We start from the raw sequence: 24813 nt of genomic DNA on the forward strand, positions 1-24813 counted from the left end.
CACGGGAGGTTGAGGAGAAAGACCATTCTAGGCAGATCAAGCAGCTAGTTAAAGAGCCTTAAAGCTGAGAGAGCTCGCACACTGTAGGAAGTGAAAGGAAGCCAGAGGTAAGAGCAGGGAATGGCTGCAGGAGGTAAGAGCCAGATCATGCCAGATGCAAGGCCACAGTCCTCACTGGCATCCAAGAGCAATGGCAAGCCAACGGAGGGCTACAATCCGTGGAGTGGCACACTTCAAAATACTCATTGTGGTTGCTATGTGGTAAATGGAATAGAGGGCAGCGAGAGTAGGGCAAGGAGATCCATCAGGGGCTATGGTTGTAACCTCACCTAAATACAGACGGGCTGTTTTCTATTTCGTTTTTAACAAAAACAAGTTTATACTATACATGTCTCCTTGATAACAAATATGAACTAACATCCTCATTAACGTTGGCTCAATTTTCCATTTCATGGATGTACTAAATTGTTAGATATTTAATTTATGCCTTTAATAACTATTTCTTATGGGTCTACTTTGGGCGAGGGACTGATCAAGGTGCTAAGTTGTCGTCAACTTTTCACTATCATTGACCACACCTAGACGAACACTTTGCATGTACAAATTCTACATTGTGGGTTTAATACCTAAGAAAAGCAGCTGATTGAGCGCCAATAATGCATAACATTGTATTTTAACTCGCTCATTTCAGAGCGGTCCCACGAGAGATTTTGGTTTTTGACCTTCAGTGGTGTCTAGGAATAAAAATATAAAGGCAAGGATTTTGGAGAAGAGAAAAAGAAAACACACATTTTAATGCCTCTAAACATCTCAATTATGATGTATTCAAAGAGGCCATGTTATCTCTAATTTTGAACTCAGGGGAATGGAGACAGAATTCCCGATAATGCTCAAGTGTGTCACTGGGTATGCATTTTCAATTTTCTATCTAGGTCCAATTCTCTTCCAACTAACTTACTCTAAAAATCCCCCCTTGAATGAAACAGATTCTAGGATCATAAAGAGTCATTTTCTAAAATTATAATTTCTTCACAATGAACATCTGTTTATTTTATGCGAGTACCTTAAAAAGGGAAAATGATAAAGTAGATCATGTTTGAAATAAAAAATACATTTGTAACTTTAACTGTAAATTATAGTCCAGTGGATGCTCACTATAAATTGTATATTTTCACCTCTCCTCCTTTTTTTTCTTCCCTTCTCTGCCTGCACCTTCCCCTCTATGTGTCCCCTTTAAGGAACTGAGAACAGATGATAATGTTTTTTCATTGAGCCTGACTGGCCTAGGAAGGAGCCAAATTAGTCCTCTTTGGCTTCCCGTAATCTACCTTTGCAGCATATGTTTTCCTGACACTCTGAGTTTCCCAATTTAAGTGCACCTTAGTTTTTGGAGGGTCCCAATGTCAGTCAATCTTTCTCTTTCTCGCTCTCACTCACACATACACACACATACACAATCAGTAAAATTTCAACTAAGCAGTGGTTATCAACCAGCAGTGCATATCTCTTTGGTTTGGGGAGCTTTTAAAATGCTCATGTGGATGATCCCCACTCTGGTGATCCTAGCTGAGCAGGTCCAGGGTGGGGCACAGGCTTGTGTATTCTGAAAAATCTCCCCTGAGGGTTCTTGTGTGCACTGTCCCCGGTTAAGGACCACCGTGATCAAGGGAAAACAGTCCTGAGAGTCTGCTGTACTGTCACTAGGAAAGCCACTAAAGAAGAAAACAACCTTGAATGGCAGGTACCATAAAAGTACCCATAAACTAAGACTGTAGAATTCATATGGTCCCATATGGGATAGAAAACAGTAGTTAGGAATTCAAGGATATTAATATAATCATCTCAAGAAGAGAAAGAAAAACTGTATTGCACACACTTGAATAAGAATTTGAAAGGTCTTCTCCATTTCTGTTATAACCTGAGGGCTCAGAAATAGAATGGAATTCTCTAAGCTGGAGCAAACAGTTCAGCCTCTCATATTGAATAAAAGTCTTTTCTCAGATCACAGAAAAAACATATTTCTCAAATGAAAGTTTTTCCTCCTAAACCTACCTTTTAAACCACCTTTTGGACTGCCCTACTTGTCTCCTGGCAAAATAAATTTTATTTTTTATGAAGGACTTGAATTTGTCAATATTTACTCATTCAGTAGTTCACGATGTTCTGATGTCCGGAATTCCAGGTGTCCTACCACTTGCACACATCTGAAAACCACTGAATTAGATGGCTTTCTAAACGCCCCCCCCCCCCCCCCGCCATGAAGAAAGTACCAAGACAGAGTTACATCAAACATTCACTAAATACTTCTAGATGGGAGCAAGAAAGAGACATCCGAGTTTGCATGAGGCAATTTTTCCTCAATTCAAACTCAATGGATGTGAATGAAAATGAAATGGGAGATGTGAATCTTTTGGTCCCTGACTTGGCCGCACTTCTCATATGCCTCTCACAGAGTAAGCATCTCGCCATGCTGAATGAGAGTGAACTGTTTAAAGGGATGCATTTTTCATACACCACAGCCCCTAAATACAAGCCAAAAGCTTCTGGTGCTTGACCAAAGATGGCCAACATATTAGATCTATGCACATCTCACAGAAGGTTCTAAGTAGCAAAATAGAAACAAGCTTTCTGTATTACTCTCCATTCATTCATCCCTTTTTAGAAAACCAACATGAACTCATATATTTTAAGATTTCTAAGAAAGGCTTGACTGGAAGACAGGAGGATAATGTGCAATATCCTCTCCAGGAGCTGAACAAATCAATGTGGATTCTGGCTAGCAGCTCCCTTGGTCTCAAGCCCACACTCCATGATCTGTGGTCCAGACCCATATGATGCCTGAAAGCCTTGCGCATGAATGGATCAACCCATGAACACTTTAAGCTTACAGTCATGAACATTTGGTCTTGGACTGAAATTTCTAAAAATAACCTTTCATTCTTTTAGATAAGGAGATATTTTGAAGAGAGAGATTTTTTCAAAAATCAAAAATTCGGGGCTGGCCCGGTGGCGCAGTGGTTAAGTTCGCACATTCCGCTTCTCGGTGGCCCAGGGTTCCCAGGTTCGGATCCCGGGTGCGGACATGGCACCGCTTGGCACGCCATGCTGTGGTAGGTGTCCCACGTATAAAGTAGAGGAAGATGGGCACAGATGTTAGCTCAGGGCCAGGCTTCCTCAGCAAAAAGAGGAGGACTGGCAGTAGTTAGCTCAGGGCTAGTCTTCCTCAAAAAAAAAAAAAATTAAAAAAAATTCTACGCTTGAGAGAGCACAGCACATGTCAGAGGACATCTAGTCAGGATGCAGTAAATATCGACCAATATCAGTAAGTCATCAATGTCAATTCCCTGAGCTCCCATGGAAACACACACACTGCCAGCATATGACAGACCTGGTGTGTTTAATTGGCCCTCTTGACTAATGAAACATACATACACACACAAAACCGACCACAGCTGCTCTGACAGTGCTTTATAAGTATCAGTAAATAGTCAAGTTACAGAGGCTCACTATTCAAACAAAATGCAGCAAATTATAAGGATAAGCAGGAAATCTCTAGACCCTCCATCCTCCTCCCCATTTCCATCAGGAATCTGGCACATTCTTAGATCAGGACACCCAGAATGACCAAAGTTCTACAGTCAGGCTTTCCTTTCTGCTGCTCCTGTTTTTCCAGGGGCCCACTTAGATAACCTTTGATATGTCCAATTTTCTTAAATCTCTTTCTGCCCCTCTGACAAGGATCTGGGAATACTTTAGGTGACTGATACTCTTCAAAAGCAAAGTGCTGATTTTGAGTCCAGAAGTAGTATTAGAAATGTCTGGAATTCCACTCAGCACTGCTATATATCAAAAAGGCTCCTCAAAAGGCAGCACCCCATCCCCCTGCTTACAGGAGAGGGTTTCTGAGGTCTAGAGACATCGAGGTCAAAATGTGCATCCCTTCAATGACCTTGAGATATCACGCTGATCTCACCCAGGGTCCTTGGCTCACAGCTACACCACCCTCAACATCACTGTGACCGCTGGCGCACAGGTTAGAGAGAATCACCACACAATTTCTAGACTCCTGTGAAAATCTGGGATTACAAAATAACCAAATATTATATATAGGGATTAGAAACCAAGTCACTGTCTTCAAGTTAAGTTCAACGGTTTTATAATCACATCAGGGTGACAAGGAGTTTGTCTGCAGTGTGCAACTCAAAATGTTAATTGCAGACTAGAATGGGCAGTTGGCTGAGCTGCTGTTGAATATTAATTAAGCAATCTTAACTGATTTATAGACTGCCCTCATTTAAATTTACAGTGGCACACCCGCTAATAATCCCATTTATTCTCATGCTGTCGAGTACAGAAATCACATTAATATTTACTTTTGTCATGAATCTGTTGTAGTAAACTGTGTATGAGTAAGAGCCACTTATAAATAGAAAGCTGAAAACGTTTACATGCCTTCAAGGAAGATGATTGAAAGATGTGTTAAAAAGACATGCATTGATTTATTAGTGCAAAATCTTCAAGAAATTGAAGAAACAAGGACAACAATAGAAGGGAAAGGCTGTGGGCGTTGTTGGACTTTTCCTCAGAGGAGAGTCTGCTTGAAATTAACTCTGGGGTCCCACTTGGAAAAGAGCCCAAGGGAAGTTCTGAGTTGGGATTTTGCATATGCAACCACTCATTTGCCGTTATGCCTCCTTTACAGTAAGGTAAATGATTCTGTTTGTAAAACTACAAGTAAAACTTGTAGTATCTTTTCAGGAAGGGATCTTCTAGAAGGAAAAATTCAGAATTGTGCTTATTTGCATACTCTCCAAACCATTAAAGGGACATGGGATCTGACAAATATGAATGTACTTTTGGGGATAATGAAATGGCATATTTCATATTGGGGCCATCCTGGAAATCCTGGGGCATACGGTTGTCATACCTTGGATAAGCGGGGCTTGTCACATGTGAGGAGGAAAGGAAAGGAAGAAGGGGAAAGAAAAGCAAACAAAATCGTATTGAAGATGGATAGGGTGTGAGAGAGGATACGGTTATTAAATGAGGAGAAAATTTTTCAAAATATTTTGGATTTCACATGGTTGGAGAGATGTCCCATCAAGTCTTGTTATAGCTGGAAATGTCAAAAATCTGATTTCTGCAGTAAGAATTTTATTGGAAGATACAAATTGCCTGCAATTAACATCTTAGGATGGTGGAAGAATATTAACAAATCATATACACATAAGTGGTCTCAAGGCAATATACTTTCTTGCTAAACATTCAGTTTGCCAAGAAATCCTTGCAGACACCCAGGAATGACTGAAGTACTGGTAATACTTTCCAGGAGATAAAGAGAGCAAAGATCATTTCATAAACCACATTTTGACCAGAAAAAGAACCTGAACAGGGGGGGTTTTATGTTACTGCTGGCTGGAAGGAAGTGAGCTGTAGACAGTGCTTCCCAGAGCTCCGCGCTCTCGCCTAGAAAAGAAGGCTGGAAGGCGGGGGCTTTGAGGTAGCAGTGTTACACTTAGTTAGAACTCTGGCCTGGAATGTTCTCAACTTCTGGACTGAGGCTTGAGGGACTCTCCCTCTCATCTTTCCAGTGTTTCAAGCACTGACACAACCCCCCACTGATTGGGGAGGTGAATGGGGACGTGATCCATCTCAACTTGGGCAGGAGGTAGGAAACAGAAATTCACATTTTACTTACTGCGTGTATGATTCAGTATATTGTAAAATAAGCTGGTAAAAACTTTTTGGCAATTACTTATTTCATTAACATACTGACTGAAAGAAGTCTAACTTTTGCTATAAGCACTTATTTTAAGGATCTACAGGGGTATTACGTGCCTCTTCACTAAATGGCCCCAGATTCTAGTACTCTTTAAATACTTGGGACCAGCTGGGAAAAAAAGTTGATTCAAACATCACTCTATCTACTAGATTAAATTCCAAATGACTTAAGAATATTAAAATTTGACACCATAGAAGTACTTAAAAAAAAGTAACCTCAGAATGGAGACAGACTTTCTAATGGTGACTGAAAATCCACAAACCAAAAGAGAAACTTATGGACAGAGGTGACCATAAAACAGTCAAAGAAGCAGCATAAACGTGGTTAAAAGACAAACCACAGATTAGGAGAAAAATATTTGCAACTCGTGTTGCTGACAAGGGTTCCCTCTCGATTAGAAAAAAGCCAATTACATAAAGGAAGACTGAACAAAAGATATAAACAGTTTCCAGCAGCAGAAATTCAAATTCAAATTCACTAATAATAAGAGAAAACACATTAAAACTACATTAAGACACCATTTTTCTTCACCTATGAGGTTAAAAAATGCTGAAGTTTGAGAACACACTGTGCTGGGAAAGCTGTGGAGAACTAAGCCCCTCGTGTGTTGCTGATGGAAGCCCACCTTAGTGTCTCAACAGGGAGGGCAATGTGGCGCCACCCACTGAAATTACCAACGCACACAGCTTGTAATACAGCCAATTTCTTGAATTTATCCTACAGAGAGGCTTCACTCACAAAATGACACATAAAGTTATTCCCCGCCCTATCGTTTCTAATAACAAAAGACTGGGAACAACCAAAACGACAGCCACAGGGGAGTGGCTCAACAAATCATGACACATCTATGCTAAGAAGCATCATGCTTCTGTAAAAAAGAATAAGGAAACTATGTATGCATACAGAAAAACAGCATTCGGTGAAAAAAAGCAAGGTCTTTGACAGTGTATGCAGTATTCTACTGTGTAAGAGGAGATAGGGGATACAGATTCATAGTTGCTTACACACACACACACACACACACACACACACACACACACACCCACAACCACCTCTGGAAGAACAGACAAACTAGTAGAGGTTACCTATTTTCGAGGGGTAGGAAGCAGGGTAGGTAGGTGACAGGATAGAGATCGAGGGGTATAAATAATTTTAAATTTTTTGAGTTTTCAACCATGTCAAGTATTACCTATTCAAAATTTAAATCAACAACTTTTTAAAAAATTAAATGCTTGGGTCTGATTTTTATTGTTTTTTTTTCTTCTTTCTGGGGGGACAATCGGCTATCACTTCTTCCATGAGCCTTCGTCCTACCTTTAGCGATCCCGTCCACTCTAGGACCGCATAGCCCCTTCCTCTGCTGTGGGGGAGGAGCGTTTAACAAGTGAGGTGAGATGAAGGGCCAAATGGTACTGCCCTGAGGTGGATGAGCAGCGACTTTTGTTCAGAGCTGCCACTTAGGCAGCTTTTTTGGCTTTTCTTCTGATTCCCCACCACATTTTGGATGGGAAACAGGCCAGGAGAGGAAATGAGAGTGGTCAGAAAGAGGCAAAGGTGAGAGACGAAAGGCTGATGGAAGCGTTCCCTGATGTGGTCCAGCTCTGGGAGCAGCCTGGCAGAGGAGGGAGGGGCCCCTGTCGTCCGGAAGGCTTTTTATAGAGCAGCAAGGCTAGAACTGGGTCAGGAGGCTGCCGCAAAAGCTCCCGGGGACAGAATGGAGGGAGGAGGGGGGGATGTGGGCTGGTGGTCTTCAGTACACAGAACCCTCAGGAGTAATGAGGAACTGCAGGATCCGGAGGAAAGTATGGCAGGGTGGCCAGCATAAAGAAAGGCAGAGACTCTGAGCCCCTTGAGGACAAGATGTATACCCGGAGCATCTCTTCACCATGGAATACCTAGTTAGCACAGCACGTGGAACAGTGAGGAGAATGGGCACTGCGCAGGCGTCAGACACCAGAGTGGGAGTGTCACCTGAGCACCTAAGGAGGGTGGGCTAGCCAAGGGACTTCTCAGAGCCTCCAATTCGTTATCTTCATAACGGGAAGATACATTTCACACACTAAGCATTTTACATATCTACCTCATTTAATCTTCACAACAACCCCATGAAAGGGAACTATCATTAGACCCATTTTCTAGATGAGGAAATTGAGGCTCAGAGGGCTTCAGGAAGTTACTCAAGATCACAAAGCCAGGAAGAGGTAGAGCCACAGTTAGAACCCACACCTCCCTGAGCCAAAGATGGTCTTTCTTAGCTACTACACTATAAAAAAAGTAAAGTAAAATATATGATTCATAATTAGGTGAATTCTATAAATATGTGCCGTTTCCCAAGATGGTTCTCAACTTCTAGACCTAAATGAAACTGACTGTGCTGCTCCCAAGCTTCAGGAACTCAGAAGCAGAGAAGAAACCAGAGGGCCTGAGCACCTTGTAACAAAATGCCTCTTAGGATCAAAAATACATCTATAAGGAGCCCACTGCCACATTTGGGGCCAAGTATGTAGATTTGAGTTAATATAGTCCACCTGGCTACGGCACCGTTTCTGGAGAGGACTTAGAAACTAGATGTGCATTTATCTTTGTGCTGTCCGTGAGGTGATGCTGGCTTTTTAAAGTGTTACAGTCAAAATCACATTATATTTATAATGGACTGGGCATAAAAGTTAGGCATTTATGTGATGTCCAAGGTTCTCTCTCTCTCAAGATTAGATCTTTGAATCTAAAGCTATACAGAGAGGTTCCTAATTCAGTTTTCACTCTTGGAGTTTTGAAAATGGATTAGAAATTGAAGACTTCAATAAGTACAAAGAGATCATAGAAAGAATAATTACATTACCAGTGTCAGCAGTTATTGCCTTTCCCCGCAACGCCAAAATCGCACAGTACAGCTTATAAGAAATAGACCATGGACTTTCTCATTAATCTTTCATAATTCTTGGACTGTACCTTCTCAGATCTCGCAGGTATGCCTGATTGTAGTGGATGGATCTGTAAAATTTCTTCTCAATCATCTGATTTGCCCACAACCAATGAAGACAAATCATTCCACATGAAAATTCTAAGAAAAATTCTATAAATTCGTTCATTTTAAGTAGTAGGGAACTACTCACAACATAATATTGATTAGAGAATTAACCTAATTAGCAATTCAGTATTAAAATATTACTTACCATATTAACATTAAGTGGAGTTTGCTTAGGATAAGCCTTACAGAAATATTATCAAGAGCCTCATGTGTGGCGATAAAGATTGCACAATCTTGACTTCTAAAGGATTATTACAAATTTTTCCAGGACAGTAATTTTTCTAAGTATTCAAGTTACCTAGAACTCATACATTTTTATTACTTTTTAAATTTCACTCTTCTCATAGAAAAATATCTGATATATCCCCATTTGCTCACTTCTCTCTTCCCTCCTACTCTTTATCCCTAACTTATCTATAAATTTAGGTTTCTAAAAGATACTTTTTCACTTGTAAGGCTAAATGCATGCATAATGTGTGTGTTTATTTTTAAAAAGCTCTAAAACATGCAAACATCTGAAATTTCGGAAAGAAAATGGATGCAACTGACATACAAACACACAACACCCCCAGGAGGTACCATCCTAGAAACAAAGACACACCCCACCCAAAATTGCAAAATAAAGCAAAGCAAGCACACACAGGACATACTTTAATTGCTACCAGCTACCCGCAAGCTGCACTGGTATTTGCAAGTCTTACTTTTGGGAGTTGGGGTAGAAGAGGTGAGTTTCAGAATCGTGCTGTCTAGAGGACTTCAATCCCCATGGCAACAAAAGAAAATCTGGCAAGCCAGTCCCGGCCAAAGAGACACCCCCCTCAAGCTTGACCGCCCCTCACCTGCTCCCCTTCTCTCCTCTCTCCCCAGAAGAAGGCACTTCACGGAAACGTCTGGGAAAGCCCTTGGACTTTATTTTGTTACACCCTCTAAATGGACAAAAAACAAAAGAGAACAGGTGTAGAAGACAGTATTTTCAATTGGCCACCAAGAGTTCCACACAAATGCCCTCCCTCCCATCTAACACAGGCATTCCCCAGCATTAGGCCTCATTTGGACATTTTCAAAAGAGAAAGCTTACACACAAAGGTGGCTGGGTTTATTAAGGTTTTTTATACTGAGGTAAGAAGTAATGAAATGGGAACTTTACTCTTAAAAAGTTGTCTTTACATATTAGAACATACTAGAACCCTGTGTTACTTCTGCTAATGACAGCAGGTAAGGATACCACAAACCCCAGAATGACCCTTCTCATCTATACACCTATCCTTCCACCTTTGACACAATGCCTGGACAAACAGGATTGCTTAAAATACCATTGGAATAAGTAGAACTAGGCAGGAATCTACTAGATGCCATTTGAACCCCCTTCTGCCACAAATTTCTCTGAATTTGGTGCTGTTAGATCTGGGATTTTCTCTTTTCCCCATGCATTCCTCTCATCTCTAGACATTTCCTTGATTCACAAAACAATTGTGGAATACACAGGAGCAGCACCTCAGAGAAGGTGAGGGTAGCAGGTGGCAAGTTATTACTACAAACTAAGTTTAATATTTAGTTTCCATTTAAAACTTAAATAACCATAGCATTTGAGATGTGGCTCTAGCATTTGAAAGACGCACTTCTGTCACACAAGAACACTTGAAAGTGTTTAATTATATTTAATCCCCAAACCACCTGGACTATAGGATTTCACAGTGAAATGACTCCTATTCTTTCCAAACCCTGTTGATAAAACAGCAAAGACAAACTTGTATATACGAAAGTTCTCTTATAGAAGCTCTGTTGAATGCCACCCAGAACTCTGAACTCAGGGATGTAATTCCAAAGAACGTTTGTTAATTTCTGATTCACTTGCTGGCTTTTTACTTCTAGGAATGAACATCCTGATTCTTGAGTGTTTGGCTTTTCTTCTCCCTCAATACAAGCTTTCACTTATTTTGATAATTATTAGATTCCATATCGGGTAAAAGTGCTTGGCACGGGAACCAAAACTTGGAGAAGTCAAAACTTGAGAATATGACTCAAAAGGGGGTGGAGGGGGGTGGGCGGCAGGGAGTGTGCTGTAATTCAGAACTTCTTGTCTCCCTCTATTGAGTACATTCTGGAACTACAACCACTGTCCTCAAAACATCACAAACGTACTCAGTGTGGCTATGAACATTAATCTGAAGAAATCACGAGTGTGTTCGAGTGTTTTTGTAAATTTTCATAAAAACTTGAAATTTGCAGCTTCCTAAAATATTTAGACTTCTTCTCAACCCTTAGCCCTACTCTGAATTCTGCCAGATTCACTCTTTCGGGAATTTTGGAGCGGAGCCGGCTATCTCCGCAGTTTTGCCTCACACACAATCACAGGCGCTTAAAACTACCACCCGTAAACTGACAACACTTCGCTGAGAAGCAAATGCCACAAAACCAATAACTAATATCTCGAATAATCAAGGGAGTCACCTGAGCAAACCGCAGAACCGACACAATCAACCCTGGGAGAGAGGACCTTTAATTCAAGTAATCCAAGAAACGGTGTCGGTTATGTAGAATAGACTAGACATAGAAGGAGTTTCCCTTTCCTGAAAAGTGAGCTTGGTTTAAAAATGTATCTGTTCACTCCTTCCTTAACAGAATCAGTCCGGTCTTTCAAGTATCATGGAGGATGTTTAAATGGCAACCTTTAGCAGGCAATCTCTCCCTGCTTTTGTCTAATGACTACGTGTTAGTCTGTTCCAAGAGCTTCGACTGGCATCTCAGGGCCAACTCGACAGCAGGGGGCCGGTTACTATAACAACTGACAGTTCTCATGAATTCTGAAAGGCCCCCGAGTAGCCATTTGGGAAACAGTTATTGAGCAAAAAGTTGCCTGGGATCGGCAGCATTAGCCACCACGTGACCCAGATCTTGCTGTACACAGCTACAGGGAGAGAGGAAAAAAAGGCGCCCACCTCCAGGAACAGCTGGGGACCTCCAAAGGCTCCCCACCCCCATGCCTTTTAGCATCTCAGAGCAAGACAGTTTAACACCACAGTGTCATCAGAAACTCAAACCCTCTGAGGCAAGCCATGTCTTGGCATCATGAACTCTGCTTTAGCTTTCTCCTCTGGCTTGACACATTGTCAGGCTTTGAAGAGCTGAATTGTAAAACTTATTCCTAATGATTAAAAAGAGAAATTCTTGAAATATGGCCACAGATACAGGTTCCAGAAAGAAATGAGTGACATGGGCAGTCATTAGTTTTAAAAGAAAAAATGATGCCTGGAATACTTGTCGTCCCAGGAGTGGTCTGTTTGCAGAAAAGATAAAGGTGATCACACATACATCCAAAAAGTGTGATTTGGAAGCTTGGATTTTTCTAGACTTGAGAAAAGTTGTATATAAACCTATCTTTTGATTTTCATTCCCTCCCACACGCGAGCCACACAAGAGCAGCTTGACAGACCCAGAGCCTTTATACACGCCGGATCTCCTGGAAAAGAATCTGATCCTACTCATAAAAGCGGACTTGATTTTGCATAGAGGAAGGGCAGTTTGAGGGCGTTTTCCCTCTGGCGGTACTGACCATGCAATGACCGAGTGCTTCTCGGTCAGCTCTGACACAGTGATCTCTGCCCCAGGCATTTGTCCTTTGTCTCTTTTCTGTGAAAATCACAGCCAAACATCTCCTCCTCCAGGAAGCCTTCCCTGACTCTGTGTCCCTCCCATCCCACTCTGGTGGAGGTCAAGTCCCTCCCAGAGCACAGTCTCCCTTCATCACCACTACAGTGGTGAGGCACCTTTAGCCTCCGCAGGGGCCAGTCAAGGAACCTCGGGGAAGCAGGGACTGGCAGACTAGGGGGCTGGGGGAGGGTAGCTCTGTCCAGCCCACCAATGCCACAAGGGAATGAGAGAATCCGAGAACAATGCTGCCAGATCTCCCTATTTATCATGAGAACCCAGACAGCTAGATTTTAAATAAAATCTTCCCAGTCTCAAAATAATTCAGATTTTTAAAAATAGTATGTCAGCTACATAAAACAGATCTGGAGGTCACCAGATCTGACCTCTATTTAGGATAACCTTTGTTTACCTGCTCATCTCCTCCATTAACCTAAAAGCTATGTCTCCTTGCTGAATCCCCAATGCCTGGCACAAACTAGATGCTTAAGAAATGTCTTTGGGGTCAGCTCCAGTGGCCCAGTGATTAAGTTCAGTGCGCTGTGCTTAGGCGGCTTGGGTTTGGTTCCCAGCGTGGACCTACACTACTCACTGCTAGTGGCCATGCTGTGGTGGTGGCTCACATACAAAAAAAAAAAAAAAAAAAGAGAGGAAGATAGGCAGTAGATGTTAGCTCAGAGCAAATCTTCCTCAGCAAAGAAAAAGAAAGAAAGAAAAAAAGAGAAAAAGAAATGTCTTTGAACCAACAAAGGCAGGAATAGATGGGCCAGCTATAAAGGGTCTTAGGTCAACAAAACCAAACCCTAAGTGTGAGTACCTCCAAAAACATACTAACTATGTGATCCTGGGCAAGTCATTCCCCTTCTGGAAACTGTCTCCTCCCCAGAGAAGAAGAAAAGTAGTGCCTGACACTTTGGCTAACCACGTGGCTGCTATGAGGAATATATGCTGTAATGTTTGCCTTGTATTAATCCAACCATTATGGGTTGTTGTTATTAGTGGTGTTTCTCCTTTGTTATCTGTTCACAGTCACACACATGGGAGAAATCATTTCTATTGCACCCGTCCTTTGTGGCTCTGCTGGAGAGGGGCAAACAGCTAAACCAAACCCAGTTATCAGCGAGTGAACTTGGAAGTGTCAGCTGCTAGAGCAGATGGGCAGAGCGTGCGCGCCAGGGTTTGGTGCTCGCAGCAGCTCTGAGTGTCATTGTTGCTACGGTGGGAATACAGGAGGGATCGCGTTCCACTGGGGCACATGTGGCCAGTCATTCCACGAGCAACAGAGGGGTGTTACCACATGCCCACACTTGACTTTCACATGCACCTGCTGTTTGCCGGAGCCTCCGTTATGCTAACACAAGCCCCCACACATTTGTGGCATGCATCCCTTCATATCTGTTACACTACCTCCCAATGAACATCCAGGAAGAAAAACCGTTGCAATGTCCACAAAACTCACTTGTTTTCATGAACAGCATTCTTAATGAGAAGGCACCTGCACATGGCAAAATTTCTGAAAGTCTAAAGTTGGCAGTAAAAGAGAGACCTTTCTTCTGTCTGCCTATGAGGTTAAATTAGTGGTAACTAATTTACCACAGAATTTAAACATGGTTTGGTCATGTGCTGAAGAGGGACATGAATTTCTCACATCAGAGCATGAAATCCTTCTCATATCAAACTTTAACAAACCTGGGTCAGATGTTACAATTCACATTAGAGTTTCCAGTTTTCTCTTCCAAAGTCCATGTAGTTAGTTAGCTCAGCCCTATCTGCACGTGAGAAGTAATGCTGCTCTGTGCTTCCAGAAAGTTCCCTTCTAAGCTAGAATTATGGTCAATAAGATGCTCAGTTTGTCATAAAGGTAATATGGCACTGATTAGCTGGAACTAAGAACAAATAGGTTTTATTATTCAACATCAAAATCTATTCAGCTTCTAGAACACCTGAAAATCTAGCTGGTCCTCTAAAGTTTTCTTCCACATGATTTTGGCAAATCCAAACCATAGGATCTTTTCTACACATAAGAACATGCACTATAAAGAGAAGCTATGGAAGGAAGGAAGGAAGTGCTTCCAGGCATGTGACTCCTCATCTAGGCAAAATAATGTAATGGTTAAGACGGTGAGTTATAAAGTCAAATTGTCCGGGTTCAAATCCAGGATCCAGGAAAGATTAACAGTGTGACTTGGGCATGTCACCTGATCTTACCAAGCCTCAGTTTTCTGATCTGCAAAATGGATATAATAATTCCTAGGATTTATAAGCTGATTAGGAGGGGATATAATCTGCTTAGCACATGTCTGGTATGATGACTATTCAAGAAGAGATTCTTGGCGACATGGGCCTTAACATACATGAAGCCATTTCAGGGGTGAGACTGTTCATCCGAGAGAGAATAGCTACCTTTAAAGCAATTTTCCTCAAGATTACAGAAAAAGACAAATTAAAAATATCTTTCCTATACTCACAATTCTAAGTGGATGCTAATGTCTGGCTCACAGTAGCTAAGCTATTCTATGGAGCAAGTTAATAAACAAGTTGCATGCCCTAGCACACCAACTGGACACCCTGCACATAGCTCTTCTCCCAGCATCTACCCCAAATTATGCAAATCAAAAAGAAACCTTCCAAAAAATTTCCTCTCCTCTCTGAGTGGCAGCAGCTGTGCTCTTCCAATGCTCCAGTTCTTTTGAGGAATGTCAGCACATTAGTGCCATATAAACAGCTTGTCTGGGTAAGGCAGGGGATACGGAGCTCTCGGAATGCACTGACTGTAGTAATTCAAAAGGTGCATTTTGTTACCATTTTGAGTAGTCAGGCCAAAATGGCACACTTCAGATACTAGGGAATTGATTTCTTCTCCTTCATTTCAATAGAAATGATTACAGCTCTGAACCATCGCATGGTTGATACGGATGGCAATATTTCCAAGGCACACACAGGGCGCCATTTGCACAAGGAGGCAAGCTCTATTAGTTGATTTTCGTTGATTTTATCTTTATTAGCTGCCCCACAACCCTGAACCTTGTCCAAAACTACTTTGCATGGAATTCTTCCTAGCTTCCCAGCAACTTCTGCATTGTTATGGATTTTGTTCCTAATTCTCTTCAAGGCTGACCTTTGCAAGGAGCATTTGAGAGAGAAATGTAGCATCCTACCTATAACGTCTCAGCTAAAAGTATTTTTAAATAAATTTCTCTTCACAAATCCATGTTGCTGCCTGTAAAAATCCTGCTTAAATAGTCCCCAGTGGGCCTCTCTATATCTTTCAGTTGACAAAAAATATGAGGTCTCTATCTGTATTTTTTAGTTTTGGCCAAAGGTGAAGTAATGAGAATAATGATTGGCTTCCAAAGTTGTCCCTTTCAGGAAACACTTTCTCAACCCAATGACGCCAATGGCTCTAAATATTTAAGGACACTTCTGGCAGTGCTCAACGAATACTCATGGGCTCCCCAACTTATCTTGTATCCTTGCGGCGGTGTGACCATTGCTGGTCAATGTGGAGTGAATGGGAGTGAAGGATTACACTTCCTAGCCATGCGGTGGAGAGCTGGGTGCCTCCTCCATTTTTCCATCACTGCTGCAGCAACTTGGGAGAGACAATGTTCCAGAAAGAGGAGCCGTGCACGGAGGGGGGATGCCCAACCCTGTCAGACTTCACCGAAATAAACTTTGTGTTGTGAGGCCACTGGGGTGTTGAGGGGTGTCAGCTGCAGCCGCTAGTGAAGCTGACTCTGATACAGCCAATCCGAGCTAATGAAGCTGACCACTGGGCTTCAATGTTGTTTGGGAGGGAGGTGGGGGCAGGTGGGGGCAGGTTGGGTGGGCCACATCTTTAACCTAGTTACTTAGGGATGTGCTCCTCTGGAATTGCCTTTAAGCCCATTAGGAGCACCACCCAAACCAATTTCATTAACTTCATAGTCACCCTTTCCTTTTTTGGCCCAAAGTGGTTCTGCTTCAGTTGGTTCACCTACATTTATACTATATTTAGCTCCAAACAGATGACTTTTAGCTATTTCTAGGATAAATACTTTGCACAACTGAGATCGTTCAAAAGAATGAACTCTAGAAGGAAATTCCACAAGTTATTTTCAAGCAATGTTTTAAGCAATGGACACATGATTGGAAATTGTGTACAGCTACACAACGTGAGTACATTTCTTTTTTTCTTAAAGACTGGCACCTGAGTTAACATCTGTTGCCAATCTTCTTTTTTTTTTTTCCTTCTTCTCCTCAAAGCCCTCAGTATATAGTTGTATATTCTAGTTGTAGGTCCTTCTGGTTGTCCTGTGATTACATTTAAGGTATAACCTTCATTTAGATCTGCAGATCTGATTTTCTTTGTTAAAGAACAATGCTTTTTAGGCACATAGGGTTCAGAATTAAATTTGTATTTTTCCCTACAGTCAGGGATAATATGACAACCTCCACTGCATATTCACGTGTCCCAGGCACTGGGCTAAGAAGTTCCCGTAGCTCACACTTAATCTCACATGAGCCCAATGGCACGTTTCTTAACTCTATTTTGCAGACGAGGAAAGCAAAGGTAGTGGAGGAGTCTTGTGTAATGCAGTGTTTCTCTACCTTTTTTTCAATGGCACCTCCCCTAAGGGGCCTTTATAGACATTTTTTCCTTAATTGCCCCCTCCCAATGAAATTTTAAAACAAATTGCATATCTGTGTATGTACTATATGCATACCTGTGCTTTATACACAAAAAGAGTAAGTTGTTTCACCTCCCAAGAACCAATACCCCCCTTTGGGAATGATTGTGCCCGTTAAGAACACACGCTGTAAGGTGACACAGGTGGTGTGTGAGTGGTGGAGCCTGGCTCCAGATCCAGGCTGTCTGACTCTCGGCCCACACTCCTACTTCACCACCGCACAGTCCTGCCTCATTCTCATCTTGCCCTCCTGCAGCCACGGCTCCTTCATGCCTTTCCATCATGCTCAGGCTAAGGCACACATCCCTTCATGTGGCATCCATGGCCTTCATCATCTGGCTCCTGCTGCCCTCATACTTTGTTCCAGCAACACTGAACCACAGGTACCTGCTTTATAACAGGCCCAGTTCTCTCTCTCCAGCTCCATGCCTCCACACCCTCTTCACTGGCTTATGGTTGTTTGTGCTTCAAGACCCAGCTTGGGCGTCAGCTCCTCTAGGGAACTTTCCCTGACCCCACCCCAGCCTCCTTCCCAGGCCTGGTTGAAGCCCTGTCTATGTGCTGCCATAGCAACTCAGACTTACTCCTCCAAACTCTATTATATTTACTCGTATGCCTCTCCAGTTGGACCACAAGGACTTTGAGGGAAAGGCATCACCCCTGAATCATCAGGCCCAGCCCATGTGTGGCAGGCACTCCATACTCACTGCATGACTAATAGGAAGCTGCAGGTGGGTCCACTGCCCATGCACTAGTAGAAATAGCTTTATAATTTCTTAAATAACAGAACACTGCTAAACTGCTGTATGCACTCTCTAATAATCCTGCAGACGGGATGGGATTGAAAGTGGCCCCCATTTTTCCAGTCCATGGCACATGCATGCATGACGCCAGAGTCCTCACTGAGAACCTGAGGCTGGCCACGCTGAGCTCACATGCCTGCCTCGTTTCTTTCCCACTGTTCACATGTGCATTTCCCCTGCTATCCATGCCTGAACTCCCTTTTCTTAGTGGAAATGCCCTCCTGATTCTAATTTCCCAGCTTCTTTCGGAGGTGACACTGGCCACTTCTGTCTGCCTCATACCTGCATCCAGTCACCTTTCTGGGCCTTGATGGTCCTTTGGGAAACCACCCCTTGTCTAGCTTCAGTGCATATATTTTTGATGGCAGTGACCTCTCTTATGTGCCCCAGGGTTAAATATTAAGACTCAGACCTGACAAGAGTCTTCAATCTCTCTGCCCACCAGAAGTCTCTGGGGATGGACAAATGACCTGAGTCAGTCCTACGAGACACCATCTTGGGACTTAACTGGAACTGTTAGAGAAGAGAAATTCCCTTTCCACTGGGACAAGGGTAAGTAAATGTAACATGGGCCAGAGGGCACCATGTGGAAACAGCCAGAGGGCCTGCCTAAGAGAAAAGACCTTACAGAGAGAGCAGATCCCAGAGCCTGAGTGAGAACACAGAGACACACAAAACAAGCTGAGTCCTGTTGTCCTGGTTCCATCTTCCGAATCCAGCTGGGCCTAATGCTCCTGAGCTTTTCAATTCCATGAATCAAACTTTTTTTTTCCTGCTTGTGCTTAAGGAAGTTTAAAGTAGATTTTTGTCAGCTACGACAGAAATGGTTCTGACCAACATAGTGGATGAGAATATTGCACACTGCTCAGCCCTCAGTAGGCATTCAACAAATATTGCTTCTCTTTTCCTTCTCTGGTCAAACTGCAAGGCATTGGCACAATAAGCCCACTGATCCCTACTCCATTTGACTTAGCTGGACATCAGTCATGCTCATCCTTCACAGTACGTAGGTGTGAGACATACATCTTGGTGGTAAAATAACATTATGAATTCTAGAGTGAAAATGTCCTGTGTTCAAAGCCAGGGTCCACCACTTACTGCAGGGCTCTGGACAAGTCACTTGACCTCCATAAGCTTCTGTAGCTTGCTTTTAAGATGGGGATAGTGGGACCGGCCTGGTGGCGCAGCGGTTAAGTTTGAACATTCCGCTTCTCGGTTGTCCGGGGTTCGCCGGTTCGGATCCCGGGTGTGGACATGGCACCACTTGGCACGCCATGCTGTGGTAGGCGTCCCACATATAAAGTAGAGGAAGATGGACACGGATGTTAGCTCAGGGCCAGGCTTCCTCAGCAAAAGGAGGAGGACTGGCAATAGTTAGCTTAGGGCTAATCTTCCTCAAAAAAAAATAATAATAAAATAAAATGGGGACAGTAATAGTACCTACCATACAGATCTATTGCAAGAATCACGTGAGATGTGTCACCCAAGTGCTTGGCAAAGTGCCTGGTACTAAGAAAGGACATCAGCAAGCACTAACATCCCCGTACAATGGGATGCCAGGGGAGACAGCGAATTCAGAGACCTCGGGTTTCATTTTCTACTATTTCACAAACCCATTAAATTGCAGCGAAAGCAACTCTAAGTGAACACACTTCGAAACCAGAACAATAGCTGCAAAGGGTCAGTCCCTGGCTATAGAAACTGGCACCACAGCGAGCTGGTTTGAAGCCCCGGTTGCCAGGCCTGCCACCCGAGGAAACAATCCAGAAGGTTTTGATCTGCCTCAATGCTCCACTTATGTCAAGTCTGTTTGCCAATCATCTGCTCTCATTGTGCCTCAAAAGGCGGAAGAGAAGCACTGTTGTCCCAGCCTCGAAACCGCATCGCCTTGGGAAATACGCATCTCTTCTGAATTTACCAATTTTCTGTGTGAGCTCCCCAGTGCCTCCTCTTTTCATATGAATAATAAAAAAAAAAGTTGGGATAGAAACAAGGTCCTTGTCCCCTCTAGGCTGTTCTCATGCTTAGCCAACTCATCCGTCCTCACACTGATTCAATTTTACTTTCCTTGCTCTGTAAGAATTTTCTCCTTCACACTCACTTTTGTGTACTGGCATTAGGAGTTTTGTAGAAGTTCACAGGCAGAGTTTACTGGATGAAGTTTAAAGCTCTGGTTCCTTTAAATAAAACTCTCAACATATATACATACTGTACATATATACATATATAACATTATATATTTTAAACATGAAATATTAATATATTCAATACATATTTTTCATTTGCACTCACTGAGTTTTTCAAAAGTATAAACAGTTGTCCTTTTCTAATGGGAAAATACATTTTGAATGGGAGGATCTTAAAGCTCTCTTTACTACATGACACAGCCCCTTCCTACAAGCAGCCTGCAGTCAACACGCACCCTCTGCCCTGGCTGGTACCCATGTCTGCTTGGCCACATGGTCCACAATCTTCCTTGGTCACAGTAATCCATTCTGAGGTGGGCAGAGGACTGAGGTGGGTCAATCAGAAACACTCCTGAGGTTTTTGCTAGAACTGCTTGGAACAGGAGCTTTTTCACACGGGGGCTGCCAAGCTAGGATCCTGCGGCCTGGAGCAGCTGTGGGCCCTCTCTGCTCCTGCATGGGGATTCTGCAACTAAAACCACGCAGCCCCGAGCAGAGCCAAGACACGGCTATGCAGACCTTTTGCCACTTCTACGGGCTCAATTAAACCCACATTAGGCAGCCTCCAGTTTACTATGAGCTTCAGACAACTATGTGTTCACAAACCACTTTGTTCTGGAGAAGGGATGACATGGAGGTTGGTCTAGTGTTCCTAGGCTCACCCCAAAACACAATGTAATTCATAATCTATCTGGTCTGTAGCGCTAGTGCTATAGTTACTGTTAGACGCCTGGGGAAGCGGAGATGACCCCTTCCTTACTCCCTTGTTCCATTCAATTGAGAAGAGATCCAAGGACGCCCACCTATCTGTCAGCAGATTCTGCTGATCCCACCTTCAAACTGTGTGTATATCCAATTGATTCCCACCACCTGCTCTGCAACCCTCATCTGAGCCACCATCACGTCCTTCTTGGGCTAGTTCTGTAGTCTCCCAGCTGGTCTCTCTGCCTCTGCCCCTGTTCCTCTTCAGTCTCTTTGTAACACAGCAGCCAAGTAATCCTAAAGTCACCTCACAACACTCTTCTGTACCAAACCCTACTTAGAGTAAAAGGCAATGTGTTTACAATGGCCCACAAGGCTGTACATGACCTGACTCCCCTCTACCCTATTTCTTCCTGACACTCTCTCCTATCACTCTGGCTCATATACCTGCTCTAGCCACACTGACCTCATAGCTGTTCCTAGAACATGCCAGGCATGTTCCTGCCTCAGGGCCTTTGCATGTGCTGTTACCTCTGCTTGGAACTTGCCCCAGATGGAGCCAACTTGACTCCCTCCTCCTTTAGGTCTTTGTTCAAATATCATTTGTCACTTAGGCCTTCCTTAGCCACTCTCAACACTCACCCCTAAGCCCTAGCATGCCCCTCCCTTTCCAGATTTAGTTTTCTCCATGACACACTTAACACCATCTTAGGCATTATATATTTTACTTACGTGCCTTGTGTATTGCCTGTCTCCCCCACCAAAATCTAAGCTCCACGAGAGCAAGGATTTTGGTCTAATTTGCTCACTTTTGCATCACCAGCACCTAGAAGAGTGTCTGACACCCAACAGGGGCTCAAAATTAACTGAATGAATGGAAAGAAGGGAGGCAGGGATGGAAATAGGACACCCGTTCATCACTGACAAAGCTTGCCAGATAAAAGGCAGAAGCCCCCTACGTTAGTCTGAGAGGCGAAAGCAGCCAGGTCAACTGAGGGGGCCAGCCTGCCCCTCTCAGTTCAACTGCTGAGAAAACCCAGGACTTGCAAGCAGAAGCTGCAGGCAGACTTCCCACGGGAGGCAGGGAGAACCAGTTCAAGGACAATGATAATATAAGGATGGCTTACAGGCAGCCATTTTCATCTTACTTGTATTAAATGCCACACAATACACTAAATGTTTTCCTATCACCCCATTTTCAGCAAAAGGCTATGAAAAAAACCTTAAGGTAAAGAGGAGGTATTATGTGGGTACAACAAACTGAAGCACCATCTCAGAGAAACTGGAAATGCTATGAAACTTCTTAACTCATTCTGCAGGTTTAGAAACTAAAGCTCCAAGTGGAAATGAGACTGGAATCTAGCAAGCAGCAGGGCTGGGGTTTGAACCTGGATCTCCCTGGTTCCCGAGCAGAAGTCTCTTTGCTGTTAAACCCCAGCAGCTCCTCATAAGTGCCTTGAGCTCAGCAGCGGCTCAGCCCACTGGCTTCTTCTGGGTACAAGTGGGTGTCCCAGGTAGTGACACTAGAAACACTCAGCTGCCTTAACTTTCTGAATGAAGAGGCCATGGGCTTCCCCTCCCTATGGGCTGGCCCCCTCCCAAGGCAGCGAGCTGACAGCAGAACCCGCCCCCACACCCCTCTGTAGGAGCCCTCCGTCCAGCTTACTCACCTCCAGTAAACTAGCACAGCAATGAGAAGGATGAGGCACACGAAGGTCAAGGCTGATACCACAATCAGAGGGATGATCCACTCCATCCTCCCTGGAGAAGGGCGGCTTATCATTCCAGAGGTGTTCTTTTCTGCTGCAAAGAGAAACCACGCCAGTTAGAGGACAGAGGTTAGCGGCGAGGGGGAGCCAGGGAGCCAGAGTGTGATGCAGAGTTCTGCTCTGCTTTTAGGTACTTTCCGGAGAACTGGGCTGCCCGCTCTGGGACACCCTGTGACAGGAAGGGCAATCTTCAGCCTGCACCATCTCCTACCGAGTCCCAACCCAAACGGGGACTTTTCTTCAGGCTGCATTCTATAATCACCAGTGGGATGGATTTGCAGGTAGAGTTCAAGAGGTTTTTAAAGAGAGCTGTGCAGAAGACAGACATCCAGCCTCGTTCTAGGAACATTATAGACCCAGAGCGGCCTCTGGACACACTGAAGAAATGTGCTTAAGTCTACAGGGAGCACCACACTCGCCTCTGCAAGGGGTAGGGGGGCCTCTAGGGTTCGCTAGTGCCAGGGCGAGAGGATGGCACGATGGATTTTACTAAGATAACTGGCTGTGACCACAAGGGTAGCATCCATTACTCCTTCCTCTAGTAAGTGCACTCCAATTCTGCCGTGGGAAACCACTTCTCCCCAACAGACAATCACGGTGGGACAATTGTCCAAATGTGGGGCTCTCCAGTCTCCTGGCTAAGGGTAAGGGGGGGACTCAAGCTGGGGCAATGGTGCTCTGGCCCTGGCATCTCAACCAGCCCCTAGACGGAACATCACCGCATCCCAGCAGGAGCAACCAGATGCTTCTGCCCATCAGTTCCCACCACCTAGATTCCGGGAAATCCTGTTTTCCCTCAAATTTGGTTCTACAGCTTTTCCTTTGATCCCATTATGTCCCCACCTGCCCATCCTTCCAAAAGCTCTCAGACAACCAAAGACAGGCAGCCATGCCTCACTCTGCTCCCAGCACACGTCGGCCTCTACACAGCAGCCAGTCAAGGGGTTAACAGGGAAAGTCTGTGAACCGGATCCGGCTTCTCTCTGCTCAACCAAGACCTCTTACCCGAGCAGCTCCTTCCTCTGTCTCTCTCAGGCCCCGAGGATCGTCACAGGTCTCCTGGAGCCTCAGAGGAGAACTTATTCCCCCTTGTACCGTGGGGTAGATGCCGGGAAATCTCTAGATGGCCCAAATGAAGCTCAGGCGCAGTGTGGGGCTGGGAAGAGCACAAGTGCACAGAGGCAATCATGGGAGGCAGGTGGCGAGGAAGCAAAGGTTAACTGTGACCGCAGGGAGAAGCCCCTTGAAAAATCCACAGCTGGCTGCAGGCTGCCTTGTGCTCAGCAAGGATTCCTCCTGCTCTGCAAAAACAAGGCCAGCCTTCAGCGAGCCCGAGTGCCCCTCTGCAGGACGGACTAAACGCAGGGCTAATCAGGCTTGGTTTCCAAGGGAGAGAAAGTGGGCTGAGCAGCAAAGAATTAATTGGCCTTGGGAGCAGATTTTTAAAGAGGCAAGGCTCCTGAGTCATGAAGAAGTGTGTGACCGTGCTTTTCACCGGGTTTCTCTCATGTAGTTGACCTTGATCCCCCTTCCTTTGTTTCACACATAGGCCTGTGAAACAGGCAAGGCCAGGTTGATGCTCATCTCACAGGTAAGAAGGCAGAAGCAAACAGGTGAGGAATATACTGATTAAAAAACACAACTGAGCCCTTCCTGGTTTATAAAGTGCCTCCCTAACGGTGCCAGCCCATTTCTCTCCATCCTTTGCTCCACAACTTTTCATTAGAGAGCTATCTGCCAAGGCCCTACTGTGTGCCAGGCATAGTGCCAGGGGATGGGGACGCAGCAGAACATCAGACAGGAACAACCCTATGCCCGTGGGGTAGGAGTCATTTAGAGAGGGAGAGGCAGACCTACGAACAAGTAATTACAACAAAATGAACGTGAGGCCAGGGGAAGCGCAGGGGTGCAGGGGAACAGCTGCCCTAGCCCAGGGCTTCTGGAGGGAGACATTAGCGTGAGACCTGAAGGATGAAGGGGAGTTAGCCAGGCCAAGCGCAGGGGAAGAAGTGTGTTCCGGACACAGAGCACTAAAGTGGTGGGGGTGTGAAATGAGGCGGCGGGGAGCAAGCTGGAGAGTCAGAGCCCACACCAGCCCGGGCTTTGTAGGCTGAATTAAGGGAACTGGTTTTAGTCCCAAGGGCAGTGGAAACTACTGCAAGGCTGTAAGCCAAAGCAGACGAGGATCAGATGTGCAATCTCTCCCCCGACATAATGCCTTAATG

The 24813-nt window shown here is 44.2% G+C and overlaps 1 protein-coding gene across 3 annotated transcripts in view; it reads right to left on the minus strand.

The window, feature by feature from the left end:
* PTPRG (protein tyrosine phosphatase receptor type G) overlaps positions 1-24813 on the minus strand; it is a 676041-nt gene that overhangs the window by 57772 nt on the left and 593456 nt on the right. Inside the window, exons 13-14 of one of the 3 annotated variants that reach the window (XM_046663115.1) lie at positions 22490-22619; positions 9650-9736 (exon numbers count right to left, since the gene is read on the minus strand). In XM_046663115.1, coding sequence (XP_046519071.1) covers positions 9650-9736; positions 22490-22619 — 217 coding nt within the window. Of the gene's footprint in view, positions 1-9649; positions 9737-22489; positions 22623-24813 lie in introns of all 3 variants that reach the window. The other 2 variants (XM_046663106.1, XM_046663123.1) reach the window with 2 other exon arrangements.

This window comes from Equus quagga, chromosome 1 (genome assembly GCF_021613505.1).
Source record: "Equus quagga isolate Etosha38 chromosome 1, UCLA_HA_Equagga_1.0, whole genome shotgun sequence".
Classification (NCBI taxonomy): Eukaryota; Metazoa; Chordata; class Mammalia; order Perissodactyla; family Equidae; genus Equus; species Equus quagga.